A 19,370-nucleotide genomic window follows, 5' to 3' on the forward strand; every position below is an offset into this window, starting at 1 on the left:
AAGTTACCATGAACGGCACTTAGACAATATATAACTTGGCACCCAGTTTTGACTTTACATTGCTGGTTTTGATTTTATGGTACCACAGTAGCACGTTCATACGTGCACCTCGATGTTTTGCACCACCAATTTCAATGACTGGGCGATGTTACTCCAGCCTTTGTACTGACATTACTCAGTTGGAAATGATTGTTTTATTCCATTAATCCACCTGTAAGCCAATGTCAACATTTTGTGGCACAACCAAAATACATCTCCTAATATGCACTCAGACTCAAGGTTAAACAGGCAGCTGACTGATTGATGGCTTCATTATATCCATCACACTAACTGAGGAACTTGTGCTAAGACATGCAGACATCAACAGCTGCCTCAGTAACTTGACAGAGCAACAGTTGAGAGCATTTGACACCATTGGGCACTTCAAGAGCGATTTCTGGCCATGGTTCCCCCATTATTTCTAGGGAGAGATCAGTTCCGACTTGCAATGTTTTGACCTTTGACAAGATTTTCAGAAATCCATTGTGTCATAAGCATGAGGACTGTCTGAACATTCCAGGATGACGTGCTACCTCAGTAAAATTCACTAATGCTTCTGTTTAAAATAACATTGTACCCATATGCCAATTTATTTGCCATCCATTCTCTCATGTTTAATTAATTGCTGCAGTTAAATTTGGACATGTAGAAGTTCCATTAGCCCTTTTATTATTACATGATTGTTCATGACAAGAAAAATAGGATTTCTTTGTGAATGTAACGATACACAAGGGAAGCTGAACTACAGACAGTCATTCACATCTTAAGTGAATAAAAGGCAACTGCACTGTTGTATAGCAAAATTAACTTTTTTTAAGCAGGGAGATTATTAAAAACAGGATCTCATTAAACTGTTGAAAGCTTTAAAAAGCATAACTTCATAAAACCCAGGTTGAAACTTAAGACTGAAACACTGCAATATCATGAGGTATAGTTATTTCACTACAGTTACTTAAATCTTCTTCACCTTAAACATTCATCGAATAATTTAATTCTTATCACAACAAACTCTGATCAGCAAAATAATCTTATTCAGCATTCAAAAACTTCATGATTGGTTCTATAACTTACTGCATTGAAGCCTGAGTTCAACCTGGTTAAATCCTCTATCTGAACAAGTTGGCTGAACATTGCCCAGTTCATCAGCAGCCAGTCTCTGGATCCATTGGTGTTGCTGATACAAGCAGCACCTAGAGTTGAAGGATAAAAGAAGAGTTAACTGCGTGCACTCAATATTTTCTGGTTGAAAATTTATTGTGCTTCTGTCAGAAGAGTCACTTCTGCAAGAGCCACTTTTGAATAAGACTCTTGGGCACTCATGCAATTGACCTGAGTCCATTAGTCAAGCTGACTCCCTTCAATTGCTATTACATGACCTAAAATGGGATGTTTTAGATTATTCCATTTGGAATTTTTGGCAAAAAACCTTATCATTATTACACCCATATATTAACATGAGCTACTATCAATGAAAAATGTTTGGACAAACATTTCATATGTGTACTTTCTTCCAGTAACACTTAAAGTATTCCCAAATTTTCTGATGCATTAAAAAGAAATACATGAGGACAGTGACCATTTAAAAAATTAAACATTCATTGCATTTAAAAAAAATTCAAATGACAGAATCGTTACAGCACAGATGGCAGCCATTCGATCCATTCTGTCCGCACTAACTCTCTGAATGAGCACTTCATTTACTGCCAACAGGCTACTTCTTGTTTTACTATTTATATACCTATAGAAGACTTTGGGATTCCCTTTTATTTTGGCTGCCAGTTTCTTTTCATGCTCCCTCTTTGCTTTTCTAATATGCTTTTTCGTCTCCCCTCTGAACTTTCCATATTCAGACTGGTTTTCAAATGGATTTTCGACCTGACATCTGTCATAACCACATTTTTTTCCCTTTATTTCTATTTTTATCCTTTATGTCATCTAAGGAGCTCTGGGTTTCATGGAATCCTGACAGTGCAGAAAGAGGCTATTTGGCCCATCTAGCCTGGACTGACACTAATCCTACCCAGACTCTATCCCTCTAAGCCCATATATAGACCTTGTTAATCACCCTGACACTAATGGGCAATTTAACATGGCCAATCCACCTAACCTACACATCTTTGGAGTATGGGAGGAAGCCAGAGTACCCAGAGGAATCCCATGCAGATATAGGGAGGATGGGCAAACTCCATACAGACAGTGACCCAAGCTGGGAATCAAACCGGGTCCCTGGTGCTGTGCGGCAGCAATGGTAACCACTGTACACCATGCCCTACCTTTCCCTCTCAAGGGAATAAAACTTGTTTGTGCCTGAATGATCTCTTCTTTGAAGGTAGCACAAAAGCAGCTATTTTTCCCACCAATCTTTGACTCCAATTTATTCAGCGTAGATCCATAATCCAATGAAACTAGTTTTCCCATTTAACTATGCTTACTCTGGGTGGTTTTACAGTTAAGTTTTCTACATTGTTGTGGGTTCTCATTTCACTGGACGTGAAAAATTAATGGGCTTTTCCAGCTTACCTGTGGTGTTGAGGTAACCAAAGATCCACACACTCAGCACAGTCTGTCTTGTTCCCTGTGTCATCTCATTGAATCCATTATTCAGACCTTTTATACTAAATGGATAAACATTGTTGGCATTATTAATCAGATAGCAGATCAATAGTAATCTTTTACTTTACAGAAAACAAGTTTGGGATCCTTCAAAAGATGCTCAATAATCAAGTCTTGTGCCTGTAACTGAAAGTATCTCACCCATGGCAAACAAGTAAACAGGTTTTAGTCCCAATATCTGGGAGATTCTGTTGTCATTGACTTGAATTTGAATCTCAAAATTTCCCAGCCTTCTAAGACATTTAGTAACACCTGACTATTAATAATTTAACTTGTTTGATGGAGGTTGTGCTTCCAATTGAATTTGTAGTACTGGATTAATGAAAAAAAAAGAGTGATTTACTCACACTGCTTGATAAGCATCACATGTTACGTTTCTGGTCAGAAGACGGCTCAGAGCCGACCGAGAAATGCCAGCAATGAAAGGCCTGAAACGCTCCTGGAACCATTTTCTCAAGAAATCTGCATTGGTTAAGTTTTTACTGGTCTTGATAATCTCCCACAGAGCATTCATGAATGTGATCTTTGTCATTAGAGAAATTGATGTGTTCAGGGTCTGAAACAAATCATGACGAATGTTTGAAATCAATGGGTGCAATCTTACCATTTTGTTTTGATGTGTCAGTGCTCGTGAGAAAACTGGTGAAAATCCCACTGGAATATTAGGCCTCTTTAAGAAATCCTTTCCTATCAGTATGAATAACGCTGCGCTTGTGGCAGCTTACCTCAGATCTGTTCATTCTTGAAAAACTGAATCTCTTTAAGCATTGAGGTGCTCTTTTAAATGATTCTCTAGCATTTGCTCCAGATCCAAGAGGATCGCTGCCAGAAAGCCAGAGATTCTCCAAGGGAGACCTGACCAAACTCCTGGATGCTGCGAAGCAGAGGCGGGACATCCTATGCCCGCGTTCCTGCAAACGTCCATCTATCAAGGCCAATATCCCCACCTGGGGAGCAATGATAACACTGAGCGCTAACTCGCTGCAGAAGAGGACAGGGATACAACGTTGCAAGAGGTGAATGACCTTCTTTGGGCAGCCAGGGTAACTATGGCTCCTCATGTCTCCCTTAATACACCCATCACACATCCAGGGTGACCTCTCATCCAAGCATCTCACTGGTTCTCAACATCTCTGATGCAGCCTTCTTTCCTCCTCCCACCCAAACTCCACATACTCCTTGGTCCCCCCAGTAGATAGCCTGCTCCACTTAAATTCCACCTCTACACTGATAACTCAGTAAAGATGTGCTGCTGCTGGCACGCTTGCCATGTGGTCATAGATGATAGACATTGAAAGAGTGGTTTCCCTTGGGGTTAATGAATGGTGCTGCATGCTGTCATGGAGACATGGGAAATGCCACATAGGTCACCTATGCAGCCCTGAAACAAGCCACTGGCACGAAGTGCAGACCGGCAGTAACTTTAAGAGCCACTGGCACTGGGTGACCTCCCAGAGCTTGGAAATTATTTTCCAACCTTTGCTTCTGTGTAGTTGTTAGCGCACTTGACTTTAACCTCATTGCAATTCATGCATGGACTCAAAACCCAACCACTACCACTCAGCCTCATGCCAGCCTGGAATTAAAACACATGCTCTGATGCGGGACCTCACATGGGGAGAAAGGGTTACATATGGGAGGATATGGAGGAGGAGGAAACTGTGGCGACAGATTCTCAGCAGGGTTTGGCAAGCGACTTGAGTGGGAGTACAGGTCGTGGCGCACAGCGGAGCATGGGTTTCATGGGGTTTGATAACCAAGTGTTGGGAGGAAGGTTGGAAGGAACAATGAAGCCTGAGCCTCAGTTGGTTCAGCAGGCATTAGTTACGGTGGCCTAGCTTCAGAGGCTTATATTATCACTGGGCTAATAATCCAGAGACCCATGGTAATGCTCTGGGGATGTGGGTTCAAATCCTACCACAACAGATGGTTGAATTTGAATTCAATAAAAATCTGGAATTAGAAGTCTCATGATGTCCATGAAACCATTTTCAATTGTCATTAAAAACCCATCTGGTTCACCAGTGTCCTTCAGGGAAAGAAATCTGCTGTCCTTACCTGGTCTGACATGACTTATACAAGTTGCTGATGCTGTTGTTAAGCAAAATTTCAACTATATTGCTCAAAGTTAATTACAAGTGATGTTGAAGAACCTAATACGACAAAAGTAATTGTCTAAGCGAGCAGCAATACTTGACTCAGTTAAATATGTTTATCAATCTCTGCTGATAACATGTTCACATGACAGATATAAAGTTGGGAAGGAGATGATTAATAGGGTCAATATGATATTATCTACTTCTAGAATCCTATAGGAAGCCAGGGAACAACTTATGAAAAATGTGAAAATAAAAGCAGAAACCATCAGACCAAAGGCATGGAATGATGAAACCAAAGCTCTCACTTAGGCACTGGAGCCAGGATAAATTGGTAATCCAGTCAGTGGAAATGCTGGAATATTCAGCATTGCTGCTGCCCTCAAAGTTTTCTGAATTATGCATTTTCAGCTGGGACTTTCAATCCTGGCTGCAGAAGAAATGGGACAGTGTGGCGTGCATAAGAAACAAGGAAGAGAGAACATGCTGCTTATTTCAACACTAATTGCCATATTCAGGTAGGTTTGTAAAAGTCTCAAGTCTTTTACTAAATGAGTAAGTGGGGAATGTGTGAGTCAGCAGATGGGTAGATGCGTTGGGTGGGTAGATGGGTTGGGACAGTCGAGGAATGGGATAGACGAATCGGGGGGTGATGTCAATTGTGGTGCTCCGTTCAATTGTGCTGGCTAATCATTGAATTTTAGACATTAACCAGCATAACATTTCCAGGCTGAGTGTCCAGTTAAGTCCCACATTTCTGGCCCAAGTCTCTGATGTTGAAACCAGAGGATCCGTGGCAATGCAAATCAGCCCACTGGAAGTTTAAAGCTTACTAGGCAGGCACCAGAATTTCCTCAGGGTCTGCTGCAGCACCAATACTTGATTGGCTTTGACACAATCCATCATGCAGGAAATGTTAGTTATTGGGTGGCACAGTGACACAATGGTTAGCAGTGTTGCCTCACAGGTTCCAAGTTTGATTCCTGACTTGGGTCACTGTCTGTATGGAGTCTGCACATTCTCCCCATGTCCACATGGGTTTCGTCCAGGTGCTCTGGTTTCCTCTCAGTCCAAAAGATGTTCTCCCTCAGTGTACCCGAACAGGCACCAGAGTGTGGCACTAGGGGATTTTCACAGTAACTTCATTACAATGTTAATGTAAGCCTACTTATGACACTAATACATAAATTTAAAATTTAATATACCTATATTGTAAAATTTGACACACAGTCCATATAGCCAGCTTACTGTATATGAAAGAAGATTGCTTAAGCTTTTAAAGTAGCTGCGTCATATTGAGACAGTGCTGCTACAATCTTGCGCAGATGCAATAATCTTCCGGGCACTAGCAGCCTTCAAGACACACTGGCCTAAGAAAGCAAAATCAGCCTATTAGCCTGTTCTAAGCTTTCATATCATTAGGTATTAGAGTCAAATCAGGATGACTTTATATGGAAGCTTTCACAGGAATATGTAAGAAGTCTCTGAGATCGCAGGTGTATAATGGTTTGAATAGATTTTGCTTCACTGCAAATTAGTTTTGATTAATAATTAATTACCTTGCTGTTGAACTTGTCCAGTGCCTCATTCAGTGTGGTCTTGTCAAGCTTTTGAAGAAAAACAGTCAGTGCCGCTTCATCTGACCTCTTCAGAGGCTTTGGATTAGTGAAACACTGAAATACATCTGTCAAGGCATCACTGCTTAAACCTGAAAGCAGGAGGTCAGTCTGCAAAGGAATATATTTAGAAAAAAAACATCTTGGACTAAAGCACTCCAGTACAATGATATAAAATATCAACAAATGAGGAATACTGCATTGTCTATCAATTTGTGCTGAATGTTGTTGTACCAATGATTAAAATGCAACCTTGGTCTGGAGCAGCTCTAATAATCCTTTGTTTATCTAAGTGAAAACACAGCTTACCTTAGCACATGCGTAGTCCTTCATGTTGAAATTGCAGAGATGGGTCAAATTAACTTTGATCAGGAAATTATTAAAAGCCGAACTGTGGAAAGAGAAATAAACTTCTCTTAGGAAAGGAAATACGTTAGGGAACAAACAACCAAACTTCTTCAACTGAACGCGCAATGTGTCAAATTATTTGAAACCAGTCAAACTTGTGACTTAAGTTTCCGCACAGTTCTACACCATTTATACAAGATACTTTGGGTTTTCTCAGTGTTTAGTGCATTATGTTCATTGTGTTGCTAAAACATGGCTTCACCTGAGAAAAGGTTTGCGCCACAAATTCTTACCTGTTCACAGCTTTACACAGTGTTGTTTCTGTTTAAAAAGTAGAAAAAAATTATGTAAGAAATAAATTACTAAAATTATCTGATAAAATCATCAAAAGTGAAGGAAAAGTCACTCACCATTAACCGTGGTATTACCAGGCTAAGGAAGAAAAAGCACAATCATATGTTCACTACGGTATCATTTCAATTGATGGAAAAAATGCAACGTGATAAATTATTCATCTTTACAAACATTATGTTTAGAAAAAGCATTAAGCCAATGGCTTTCCATAATCCACATAAACTGAAAAGTAACTGTATAATTTTAAAATATGGGGATTGAATCCAAAATAGCGACTTCAAAAACATGCGAGGTTCGAAATTAGATTGAAAATTGATATCTTTATGAGTAGAAATCACTGAGTCTGTCTTACCCTATCTTCAGGTTGGGGTGCTGAAAATAAAACAAAATGTTTACTTTAAAATGGCGCTCCCAATAATGTGTCAGTATTAAAAACTGCACACGTTACTAGATTAAATTACACCCACAAATGCGGCTCTCAGAAGTAATAAGAAATATTTCAGTAGTAAGGCTCATTCAATCCCAAAATATAACAGGCAGGATCTTACTGGCTCACCACATCGAATCACTAAGATAGGGTGAGTGGCAAAAAAAAAATCGCGTTCGCTCCAATTTCTCGCCTCTTGCAATCTTGCTGGCCCCATTCTGCTGGCAAAATCAGACTGTGATCTCAGCGCTGACAGATCGGTGCATGCACACTGGCCACTCAGCACTATGCTGCTAGCCTCTCCAATGGGAAAAGGCCCCGTCCACTGAAGATAGGTGATTCCAACTGAAGTTTCATCCTTCATGTTTCAAATCCACTCAGAATTACAGAAATGTCTGGAACATATGACACTCTCAGATTGCTGTTCTCGCTGCATCCTAAGATTAATACTCAGTGCCACGCGCCATCATGTGCCCACATTTGACCTCTCTCTTCAGCAGCATTGACTCTCGCAATTTCAAAACTGCCCTTGTCCTTAGTTTCGTTTCATTCTTCGCCTCATTCAAAATCTGAACAAGAAACTTGTTCTCTTCCTTTCAGGTGTTAAGAAATGCAAACTTCAACAATTTACTGATACTAATGCCCTTCCAGGACCCTCCAGACCTTCCCATCCCTCTGACCTCATCCCATCTTTTAATTCCAGCCCTTGCCATGCATTCATTATACTCTGACTTCTCCTCTCTGATGTTGAATGTTATGTGTTCAGCTAAGGATTCCACTTCATCCCTTTGTGTTGTCATCTTAATGGATTTCGGACTTGGCACAACGCTGGACACTTCTTCTGTCACTCTTATTTCTGTGCTCACTTCTTTAGGCGGATATCCTCACCTCGTTAAATGGATCCTTTCACCCGCCTCCAAAGTTTTCCATCTATCTGTGCCCCTCCCTCTGGCCTCCCTCCTGTTCTCAATCTTTCCATTGAGAACTGTTGGTGTGACATTGGCCATCTCAATTTCTCTGTCCGTCTCACCCATGACTCCTGAATTTCTTGTCCTCTGTTCTCTCAGGTCCAACCAAGGCTGGTGCGGTTTTTGTTTGCTGTACTTTGTAGAAGATGAGCGCCTGTTCTCAGACACTTCCTCCTTTCTCTTTCTAGTCTATGACCCCATCACTGAACATCAAACCACTGTTGCCAGGATTGTCAGTGACTTCATCTCCTTAGAAAATCTTCCTTACACAATTTCCAAACTCATTGTCCCAATCTTATACAACCTGCTTCTACCTTCTTCCCAAAATCCATAAACAGTATTGTACTGGTAGACTCATTGTGCAAGTCTGTTCCTGCCCCACAAAGTGCAGGACTTCCTATCTTGACTCCATTCTCTCCCCACTTGTCCAGTCTCTTCCCACCTACATTCGCAATTTCTCTGATGCTCATATCAACAATGTTCAGTTTTCTGGCCCTGCCTTTTCACTATGGTAAATGTGCTAAATAAATAAAGTTTGTGGTAGAAAATATCTTGGAATGTGCTATGGAGGTTTCCAAATACACAACAAAACGCAGGCAATCACCTGATGAATTATCTGGAATTCCTCCTGTCAATCCAAGTCTCCTCACTTCAGACTCAGTGTGAGAGGTTATCCAAACGATTACTACAGTTTCATTTGCTCCTTGCCGCAGAGCTTGATGGTTAAATCCAAGCAAGTCAATCAGGTTCTGGGAATTCAGTTTCTAAAACAGAAGTCATCAAATTTCTCTTCTCTTTAGCTCCAGGAGTCATATGGACCCAAAGTCCATATGACTCCTGGAGCTAAAGAGAGGAGAAATTTGATGACTTCTGTTTTAGAAACTGAATTCCCAGAACCTGATAGACTTGCTTGGATTTAACCATCAAAGTCTGCTTCTCTTCACAGATGCTGCAGACGTACTGAACTTTTCCAGCATTTGCTGTTATTATTTAATCTATCCAGCCCTCTACGTGCTGACCTACATGTTGTTTGATATCGAACAACATTACAATTTCAAAACTCTCTTTCTTATTTTCAAATCCATCCATGGCCTTCTCTCTCCCTATTTCTGTAATCTCCTCCAACCCCACAACCCTCCAAGATCTGTGTTCTTCTAAATCTGACCTCCTGAGCATCCTGACTTTCTTGCTTCACAATTAGTGGCCAAGTCATCAGGTTCCTGACCCCTAAGGTTTCCTCCATAAACATTCCTGCCTCTCTGTTCTCCTTCAGGACGTTTCTCATAACCTACTTCCAAGGCCTAGCTTTTGGTTATTTCGCTCTAATATCATTGTGTGTGGCTCAGGATCAAAATTTGCTTTCTAACCCATCTCTGGAGCACCTTAAGATATTTCATTATGGTAAAGGTGCTGAATAAATAAAGTTTGTGGTAGAAAATATCTTGGAACGTGCTATGGAGGCTTCCAAATACACAACAAAATGCAGGCAATCACCTGATGAATTATCTGGAATTCCTCCTGTCAATCCAAGTCTCCTCACTTCAGACTCAGTGTGAGAGGTTATCCAAACGATTACTACAGTTTCATTTGCTCCTTGCCGCAGAGCTTGAAGGTTAAATCCAAGCAAGTCAATCAGGTTCTGGGAATTCAGTTTCTAAAACAGAAGTAACATGTCATGAATGAACAAAGCACCTGAGAGTTCACATCTTATCAGGACTTCGCCTTCAACTAACCTGACAACATAAAAACAAAACTAAGCTGTAGGGTGGGACTAGGTCTGTTGGATGCAAACTCATGAATATGTTGCAGCATTTTGGTCCCTTACCATGAGATTTACATGTCACTGAGCAAAGGACACATATTGTAGATTTCAACTTTGTCTGAATTATATTCTAACGTCAGTGTTGCTGATCACAACACAAAATGGTCGCCTCTGACTAGAAGTGCGCAACAGGTATGCAATTTGTAATTTATACACTTTTGCATAACTTGAGTGCTATGAATCAAGAGTAGTGCTGCAGTGTCAGAAAATACCATCTGTGGGCTAAGCATAGGATGCAGGGTAAAGAAATTGAGACCGTTGTCTAACAAATGCATGCATGGTCAGACTGTACGCACCTTTACTTCCTCAGGATCCAGTTTCACAAAGGTTTCAAAGTCCATGTTGACCCTATTATTCGCAAGAGTCTTCAGATCATCAACAGGTGCACCACCTGAAGAAAACAGACATTTTCTTTTAGATGATAACGGACTTTATAACTCGTAATACATACTGATGGCAACCTACAGAGATAGGATGAGAAATGGCAGAGGGGAGAGGGTATGAGAAATAAAGTGAAAACTTGGAAGGGATGCTACACTATTTGCCACTTGGAAAAAATGTCAAGAGTGAACATTTGATGGTGTACTCCATCTTCAAGCAGCAGTTTAGGACAGTTTCTGTGATGTGCCAAGATTTTCACCCTCCATTCCCCATTGGTACTACTGCCACACTTTCTGGGGGGTCTAGGCTTGGATACTTGGACCTGACAGTTCCCAAAAAACAAGTTATGCAAGAGTGTACTTAGCTTCCCCCTAAAGTGGCAGAGAGATGTTCAGGCTTTCTATTGGAGAGTTCAAAGAGCACACCCGCAGCCCTTCCACTGAGATGAATAGCCTCACCCAATTTTAAAATAACATGAATGCCATGATCTGGGACTAGATAAATTTCCCTCTCAGAAATGTCTACTAGTGGAATAACAGTTCTTTAATTGCAGCTATATCAATGTTAAAGACTCATGCTTCTGTTTTTGTTGATCTTCCAACTGTGTTCAACATGAGATCCTAAAAGGCATTTTAATTGGTTATTTTGGCTCACTTTATTGAGCTGTAACATCATTGGACCAGCAGTTAAAGACATAATGACCTCCATCAAAAGTATCGCACAAGAAATTACAAAATTAACTGTTGCTGATGGTTAAACTGCAACAATATTTCAGCATGCACTTGAGGGTTCTGAAGCTTTGCCAATCTAAGTGCCTGAAATTAAAAAGTGGATAGTGTCCCTACAGTGAGAGAATGTGAACTCCAGATCAGACAGAAAAACTCAACCTGCCAGACTCAAGTAGTTTATTTTGAAGAATCAAAAAATATGATGGGATTTCTCATAGATCCTTTCACTCACCAACATAGGCCTTTATCAACTGGAAGTAGGGAATCGGGTTACTCTGTTGAGAGTTCAGTTGGTTGCGTGCCTGATGGTAAAGCAAGTTCTTCTTTGACTGTGTGCACATAGAAAGATCCAGAGCTCCTGCATCCCTGTGGGAAGATGTTAAAACATTAACTTTAGTGTCCCTGCAACTGTACCAGGTAAGGAGTTCTAAAGAGTCATATACATTTGAAATTTTAACTCTGTTTCTCTCTGCTCAAATGTTGCCAGACCTACTGAGATTTCCAATGCTTTTTGTTTTTACACAAAGGATCTGTGATTGTCAATTGTCATTTCCAAACCCAATTAGTTATCCAATCTTCTTTGCAATACGTGATAGAGTGCCAAATTGACAAATACATCTGCTAATATAATTCATACTTTGACTGAATATTAATTTCGTGACTTATGTTAGAAAGGGCATGTATATTCACTGAGGGACTTTGAGAGATTTACTATTGTGATGCCTTTCATGGTCAAATCATCTGCACACTGGACTAGGCACCAATGCATAACAATACATATCAGAAAAGGTCACAGTCCTCAGGATAATAAGAAATTAAGCTACAAGTATATAACTGCATCGAAGAGAGCCTCCTGACTTACCTTGAAAAATATTAGAATTTGATTTGAGACGCTTTATAAAAATCAAAGCCATGAAGAGTGGACAATGAGATTTGTTCACAATGATAAGCCATCTTCTCAGATGGTTGTTAATTTTATAAAATCGGTGAGACATAGGGTGAGTAAATGAATTGATCCAGAGTTCTTGTGAAAAGACGTTGGCTGGAATTTTATCACAACAGCACCACCACCCTCCCCCCCGCGCCAAGGAATCGGAGCGGTCCATTGACTCAGGCGAGATTTTACTGTTTCAAAGTGAGCAAGGCAATTAAATCCCACCCATTGTACTCGTAAATGTACAAGATTGCAGTGATGGGAGGCAACAAAGAGACAGCAGCAGTGATTGCCTCAAATAAGATAACTCGGTAAAAGGATGGCATGGTGACACAGTGGTTAGTGCTGCTGACTCACAGCGCCAGGGTCCTGGGTTCGAATCCCAACTTGTGTTACCGTCTGTGAAGTTTGCACATTCTCCCCATGTCTGCTATGGTTTCCTCCCACAATCCAAAAATGTGCGGGTTAGGTGGATTTGCCATTCCAAATAGCCCCTTACTATCAGAAGGACCAGCTAGGGCAAATGTACATGGTTATGAGGATAGATCCTGGGTGGGATTGTGGTCGGTGCAGACTCGGCCAAATGGCATCCTTCTGCAGTTTAGGATTTTATGACTCTCAATCGCAGCAATATCAAACAGAATGTTGCTGTATGTGAATTTATTATGTACATGGATTAAATACCAGATCAACAGATCCACAGCCACAAATGCAATTTTAAGTTGATCTCTCAACACACAAATCTAAGTAAATTTGAATCTTTTAATCAAATTGCTTCAGGTAATTGCACCAACAATTTGAAGGAAGGCTTTTCATGATGGTGATCCTCAAATTCTCAGTTTCTGTTTGAACTGGAGAATAAACTATGGAGTCGCCAAACTAAAGAAATATATGAAATCGTTCCATACAATCGAATGGTTGAGCCGCTGAGAGGAACAGGTGAACCTGGGAGTTCACATCCATAGTTCTTGAAGTGAGTGAGATATAGAGATCAGCTGGTCGAAAAGACATGGGGTACAGTTTTCTTTACTGGCTGTTGTAAAGACTATGAGAGCAGGCGACTTATGCTAGGATCACATAAAGCACGAATAAGGGCACACATCTAGACTACCAGGTATAGCTCTGGTCGCACTTAATCACATTTGGAAAAGCATTTACGTGGACTGGAGAAGTTTACCCAGGAGTTTACAGCTTCCCTGCTGTCCAGCCATTCACACCCTTTATTCTCTCTGCGGACAGCTATTCGCAGTCTTTTCTCCTGGTTTCAATGGCTCTGGCTCATCTTTCATTCCATTCCCCTGCAGTATTAATATCTCCAACTCTATACCTTTTAGCTTTGACAAACGGTCACCTGGACTTGAAACGTCAGCTCTTCTCTCCTTATAGGTGCTGCCAGACCTGCTGAGATTTCCCAGTGTTTTTTCTTTTGGTCTATGTTTGCTTCACAATTACGTTGCTCTGAGTTGTTTAGTCAACAAATTTTAATACTGTTGGAAGTCATCACATTTCACTCGTCAGGGAACTAGCAATGAGAAGATGCAACACTCACGTCAAGTTGGAAATTGTCGAAAGCTGTATTTCATCCAGAGTGCATAAATTGGCTCCACCAAGAGCTTTCAAAGCAACTGCATCTAAAATGCCACCTAACTGGAGGAATCTTGTAACAATGGATCGGACCTATGGAAACATATGTGAAGTACAGTTCATAACTCAGCTTTACAAGCAGGATCCAGAAGTTAAGGTATTTCTTTTTTGATGGTAATGCACCTCAAATTTAGAGCTATACAATATACAAATAAAATTCTTCTAATTATAGTATTACAATTTTAAAAATAACCATGAATAAAACTCTTTAATTGTAGCCCACATATAATCTCAAATTTTTAAGGCACCATTGCCCATTCCCAAGAATGAAAAACTGCAACCAATTGCTTGAAGCAGGTTTTAAACAGCCTAAGGTTAAAATCGACTCAAGAAAGATCTTGCTTTAAGACAGGCCATGGTCTTCAACACTTTGGCAAGCAAATTATAGATACTGCCTATGATCCAGTCATCCAATGTGAACTTTTATATGTTAATATTCTCATTCTTCTCATACCGTGATATTCTCCAAGTTTTGCCCCATCAGTGCAGCAAGTGTGTCAACTCGAGTGATATTCCAGTTGCTGACTTCTGTCACATTAAACACAGTGGAAATGTTCCCCAGCAGTTGAATTTGGCTTTCTGGTAGCCCATTGGGATAAATCTGTTTCAGGAAAACCAAAACCAGAGACTTAAAACAACTTATATACAGTCAGGTTTCAGTTTCCACTTCAGCAATGATTGATTTCTAGTTAGGCTCATAAAACCTTGACTGTACCATCACCAATGTTAGCACAGTTAATGTTGAAAAACGGCCTCAGCAACCTGTGTGCCATTATTCCTTCTGTCTGTTCAACTCATGCTGCAGTGATGAGAGCACAAAATGAAAACTGATCATTTAGTGCAGCACTGAGGAAATGCTGCATTGTCACAGCTATCAAGTTTGGGATGAGGAATTAATCTGAGGCCTCTTACACTCACTCAAAAGTCCATGGTTTTTTTCGTTTATTTATTGCCATCACAGGTAGGTTTAAATCAACACTGCAATGAAGTGACTGTGAAAATCCCCTAAACACCACACTCTGGTGCCTGTTCAGGTACACCAAGGGAGAATTTAGCAAGGCCAATACATCGAGTCAGCACATCTTTTGGACTGTGGAAGAAAATGAGAGCAGCTGGAGGAAACCCACACAAACACAGGGAGAACATGCAGACAGTAATCCAAGCCAGGAATTGAATCCAGGCCTCTGGTGCTCTGAGGCAGCAGCGCTAACCACTCTGCCACCACCATGCATGCAAAAGGTCTTATGATATTATACGAAGAGCAATATGGCAGTTCTCGGAGATTCTTGGCCAATACTCAACCCCATATCAATGTCATGAAAATAAAATAGGTAATCACTTGTCTCATTGCTATTTGTGATGCTTTGTGCAAAGGGATTGTCAGGCTCCCCTCCAGTATCACATCACTGCAATTAAAATCAACCTGCATTTACTGTGAAACATTGTGGGAATTTCACAGAATCCTGACAGTACAGAAGGAGCCATTTGGCCCATCGAGTCTGTAGCCCAGGCCCTAATCACGTAAGCCCACACATATAAAAGTTCAAGTTTATTTATTCGTCACAAGCAGGCTTACATTAACACTGCAATGAAGCTATTGTGAAACTCCCCCAGTCGGCACAGTCCTGCGCCTGTTTGGGTCAATGTACCTAACCAGCACGTCTTTCAGAATGTGGGAAGAAACCAGACGACCCGGAGGAAACCCACGCAGACACGAGGAGAACTTGCAAACTCCACGTAGTGACCCAAGCTGGGAATCGAACCCAGGCCCCTGGTGCTGTGAAGCAGCAGTACTAACCACTGTGCTACTGTGACATCCTGCAAGTACCCCTGACACAGGATCAATTTAGCACAGCCAATCAACCTAAACCACACATCTTTTGAGAGACAGTAAAAAGTGGTATATTGAGGCAAGGTTCTTCATTTTGATTTTAGATCAACCTGTCTTACCTGCAATAGTCTCTTTTTCAGAACTTCCAGTTGAGTAGGATCAAAGGCAAGAGAACCCAACTGGAAGACATTGTCTTTCAGCACAACATCACGCAAACACAAGTTCAATTGGGCTGCATTGTAGATTGCAGGTGTCAGGTCATTGATATCTTCTGCTGCTATTAGTCCCCCTGTACAGTCTGCAAACACAAGTTTCTATTAGATGTAATATTTCAGTTTACTCAGTATCAAAATGAACATTTTAAGGTGGCAATTTCTGGATTATTGAATGAAAGAGTACACTCAACAAGTCAGACAAAGAATGTTTTAGTATCTTTGTCATTAGCTAAAGTGAAAAGCCCAATAGGTTAAATCCTTTGTCACCTTCAGAGAAGAGAACATTTCATGGACGTCCTCCGTAGAGAACTGTCAGTAGACACAAACTGTTGCAGCACGTTAAAACCATCTTCTCCATGAACAAATGATATGTTTCGCTGTGTATACTTGAATATTGCATTCAGAACTTAAACAAACAAATGCCTCATTGTTCAGACGTGTATTGAACAATCCAATGGATTCAAAGTCCATTAAATCCGATTGTTCCACGTAATACTCATGAACTGTGGCTGTTTTACATTCATAAAAGACAAAACCAGTCCTCTTATTCACAAGGTAACATCTACACATTACATTTAACACTTATCTGATTACATACTTATCGTATTGTTTGATCTTCTTCGCAAATTGAGCTGATTTATAAATATCAGAATATCATGAGGGGGTCTTGTACGTTTTGTTTTCTTAATAAACCTTGGAAGGGCCTCCATAAGGACAACCTGCATGGAACAAAATGTGCAATGCTTGAAAAAAACAATTTCATTTTCCCTGGGACACCAGCAAGAAAATATCTTCCTGTTCTGGAAATAATTGTCAGAATATATTAGCGCCAAAGCAAGTGAATGGTGGATGCAGGATGAAAGAAAGGTTATCACGTGATGCACAAACTCTCATTTTTATGTGGGAGCTAATATTTTGATTCAAAATAATTGAAAATATTTGTTCCGCACATGGGATTTTGATCATTGTGTTTCTTAAGAAAATGCTCTAACTGAAGACTCTATTCTATTCCAAGCGAGAAATTTCATTCTGTGATTTGCAAATACAGGAACCTGAATCAATCTTCAACAAGTTACAGCACACCTTTGCTATTCGATTCCATGTGTAGGTCAAAGTCAAGGGCAGATTTCCAAGATCTCGAATTGTAGATGATGACCATGATGAAGGAACGCTACAGGCAAAGAAGAAATTCTGAGTTAAGGGAAACACTACTCAGGTTGCTTCAAAATATAGGAATTGCTACGCTCAGAGTTTCTAGATACAACTGTAATGAAAATATTACCCAATGACTATGATCAACCTCCATCAAATAGGGTACATCTGACCCCCAACCTGAGGTGAGGAATGTCCCAATGACGGTACGCATAGTTTCACCATCAACTGGTCCTCCAAAGCCTGCACATATCTTCCCATGCTGGGAAATGGCAAGTTTCAAGTCCAAGTCCAAGGCTATTGTAATCCACCTGCTTTGAATCAGGTATGCAAGTGGTTTCTTGCAAAGAGAGTATCAACATTCTCAAGGGAAATTCACAGCGATATAAGAACCATGAAATTAAGCAACATAAGTGTAAACTGTATGGAATTATGTGAACATTCAACACTCACCCATATTTGCTGTCTCCACGATTTAGTCGATCTTCAATGGCTCTCTTCTGATCCTCACTGTACGAGCTACAAGTCTTTAATGCGTCCAAAATGGAAACATCAGATGCTGTGATGATAGATCCATCGAAGTCACACACCAACCGACCCAGGATTTCCACACTCCTTTTTGTCAGATTCTTGCCGGAATCTCCCTGAATTTTAGCAAAATAACCAACAGTAATTCAGCGGCAGGATATATGTTTTTTTAAGGAAACACTAGACACTCAGCTTATCTTATCTCTATTATATTAAAATGAGCATTCAAATAATTTATGCAGCTCTGTGCTAATTTCTGTTGCAAAGCTGCATAAATTGCTCAGAAATCCAGCAGGTGGAGACATAGAGACGCCATGGCACCCAGCAGGAAGCTCATGACATGGCTGCCGCTTTAATCTCCCGGCCTGCTGCACAGAGCCCCCTGTGCACTTTTAAGGAAATACTTGACACTCAGTTCATCTTTATCAACTGAAGACTACACAAATCCCACAAAATAGCACTATCACAATATATCAACATTATCAAAATGTATGAGCGAATTGAGCCTGACATAACTTTAACTGGGTAATTTATTTAGGAAACCTGTTACACTAATTGAATATGAAGAGAGGAATGTGTAAAATTCAGCAAAGAGCAACTGTCATTTTAATGAAAAATGATCTTCAGTTGGGTTATGTAGACAATATTGGAGCCAATTTACACAGAGCGAGGCGGCAGGTCGTAAAAATAGGCACATAGGGCATCAGGTAAATTGCACACATGAAAGGCTGCATGTGGAACGGGATTTTAGATCAACCAAGTTAGACCAAACAGTGTTTTAGACCAAACACACACTGCACTCTCTTTAGTCAATAGTGCAGAGTACTTAGAAGGGGTTAAATGACTCTACCTAACAAGATAATGTTAACAGTTTGCTCATATGTGAACGCAGTGTAGTTTTAAAATGAAGTATGATTTAAATTTCATATTGGAATATTAAATTTTTTAAAATATATTTTTAATATAAATGTATCATTCATCTCAGTCAAAAATGCAAATGCTGAAGAAATATGATGATAACAACACAAGTTCAGCAGCTGGAAATCCATCAGCCAGCAGAATAAGCATTAATAGTTGCAGTCCCAGGACAGCTTTAGAGACATTATGCAATATTATAGAGGCGCCCATTCTCCAGGCATAAAGTATGTTTGTAACATGCCAGGAAAGACGCTTATTTCACTGTCTTGGCAATCTGCCTCTGGAAAAGGTGTAGCATTAGAAGCATCCCTGACAACACAACAACCAGGAAGTGGGGTTTGCAAGGGGAAGATGTCCGGTATTAAATGGACAAATGAAGTATGGCCATGTCAAGTAGCATATTGTGATTGGCTGAGGTAATCTGTGTTGTATTGGAGTGACATGTTAAAACTGAACGAAACTGAATCCAAGCCAATGAGAAAGTGTATCCTAGATAGCAATCAGTATAATTGATCTGTAATTTGGCTGAGTGTCTCCGATCTTTGAGCTCAGGACCAGATCTATCTGACCATCTGAAGACCTCACACAGCCATAGGTCAATGTATTGTCTGTCTGTATGAGTTTCATATTTTTAAAATAAATTTTGGTTACATCTTTTTGAACAGAGACTTTGCCTCGTGAGTTTTTAGAATAGACTCCAAGTTTGCCACCATTGCAAAAGAAAATCCCCACCATACTGCACCTCCATTGTACTGC

At 40.3% G+C, this 19,370-nt stretch overlaps 1 protein-coding gene across 1 annotated transcript in view; it reads right to left on the bottom strand.

Annotated features, from left to right (window-relative positions):
* The window catches only part of LOC145355177 (uncharacterized), a 141,959-nt gene that overhangs the window by 54,998 nt on the left and 67,591 nt on the right, over nucleotides 1–19,370 (bottom strand). The window contains exons 16-33 of the mRNA XM_080207090.1: nucleotides 17,622–17,812; nucleotides 17,100–17,187; nucleotides 16,615–16,735; nucleotides 15,921–16,099; nucleotides 14,425–14,571; nucleotides 13,876–14,003; nucleotides 11,625–11,758; nucleotides 10,580–10,674; nucleotides 9,956–10,115; nucleotides 9,066–9,176; nucleotides 7,419–7,438; nucleotides 7,123–7,144; nucleotides 7,006–7,033; nucleotides 6,674–6,755; nucleotides 6,308–6,475; nucleotides 3,000–3,208; nucleotides 2,560–2,654; nucleotides 1,111–1,229 (exon numbers count right to left, since the gene is read on the bottom strand). Of these exons, the coding sequence (XP_080063216.1) occupies nucleotides 1,111–1,229; nucleotides 2,560–2,654; nucleotides 3,000–3,208; nucleotides 6,308–6,475; nucleotides 6,674–6,755; nucleotides 7,006–7,033; nucleotides 7,123–7,144; nucleotides 7,419–7,438; nucleotides 9,066–9,176; nucleotides 9,956–10,115; nucleotides 10,580–10,674; nucleotides 11,625–11,758; nucleotides 13,876–14,003; nucleotides 14,425–14,571; nucleotides 15,921–16,099; nucleotides 16,615–16,735; nucleotides 17,100–17,187; nucleotides 17,622–17,812 (2,097 nt within the window). The remainder of the gene's footprint in view (nucleotides 1–1,110; nucleotides 1,230–2,559; nucleotides 2,655–2,999; nucleotides 3,209–6,307; nucleotides 6,476–6,673; nucleotides 6,756–7,005; nucleotides 7,034–7,122; nucleotides 7,145–7,418; nucleotides 7,439–9,065; nucleotides 9,177–9,955; nucleotides 10,116–10,579; nucleotides 10,675–11,624; nucleotides 11,759–13,875; nucleotides 14,004–14,424; nucleotides 14,572–15,920; nucleotides 16,100–16,614; nucleotides 16,736–17,099; nucleotides 17,188–17,621; nucleotides 17,813–19,370) is intronic.

Source organism: Carcharhinus amblyrhynchos, chromosome 18 (assembly GCF_965287045.1).
Source record: "Carcharhinus amblyrhynchos chromosome 18, sCarAmb.v2.hapA, whole genome shotgun sequence".
NCBI lineage: Eukaryota > Metazoa > Chordata > Chondrichthyes > Carcharhiniformes > Carcharhinidae > Carcharhinus > Carcharhinus amblyrhynchos.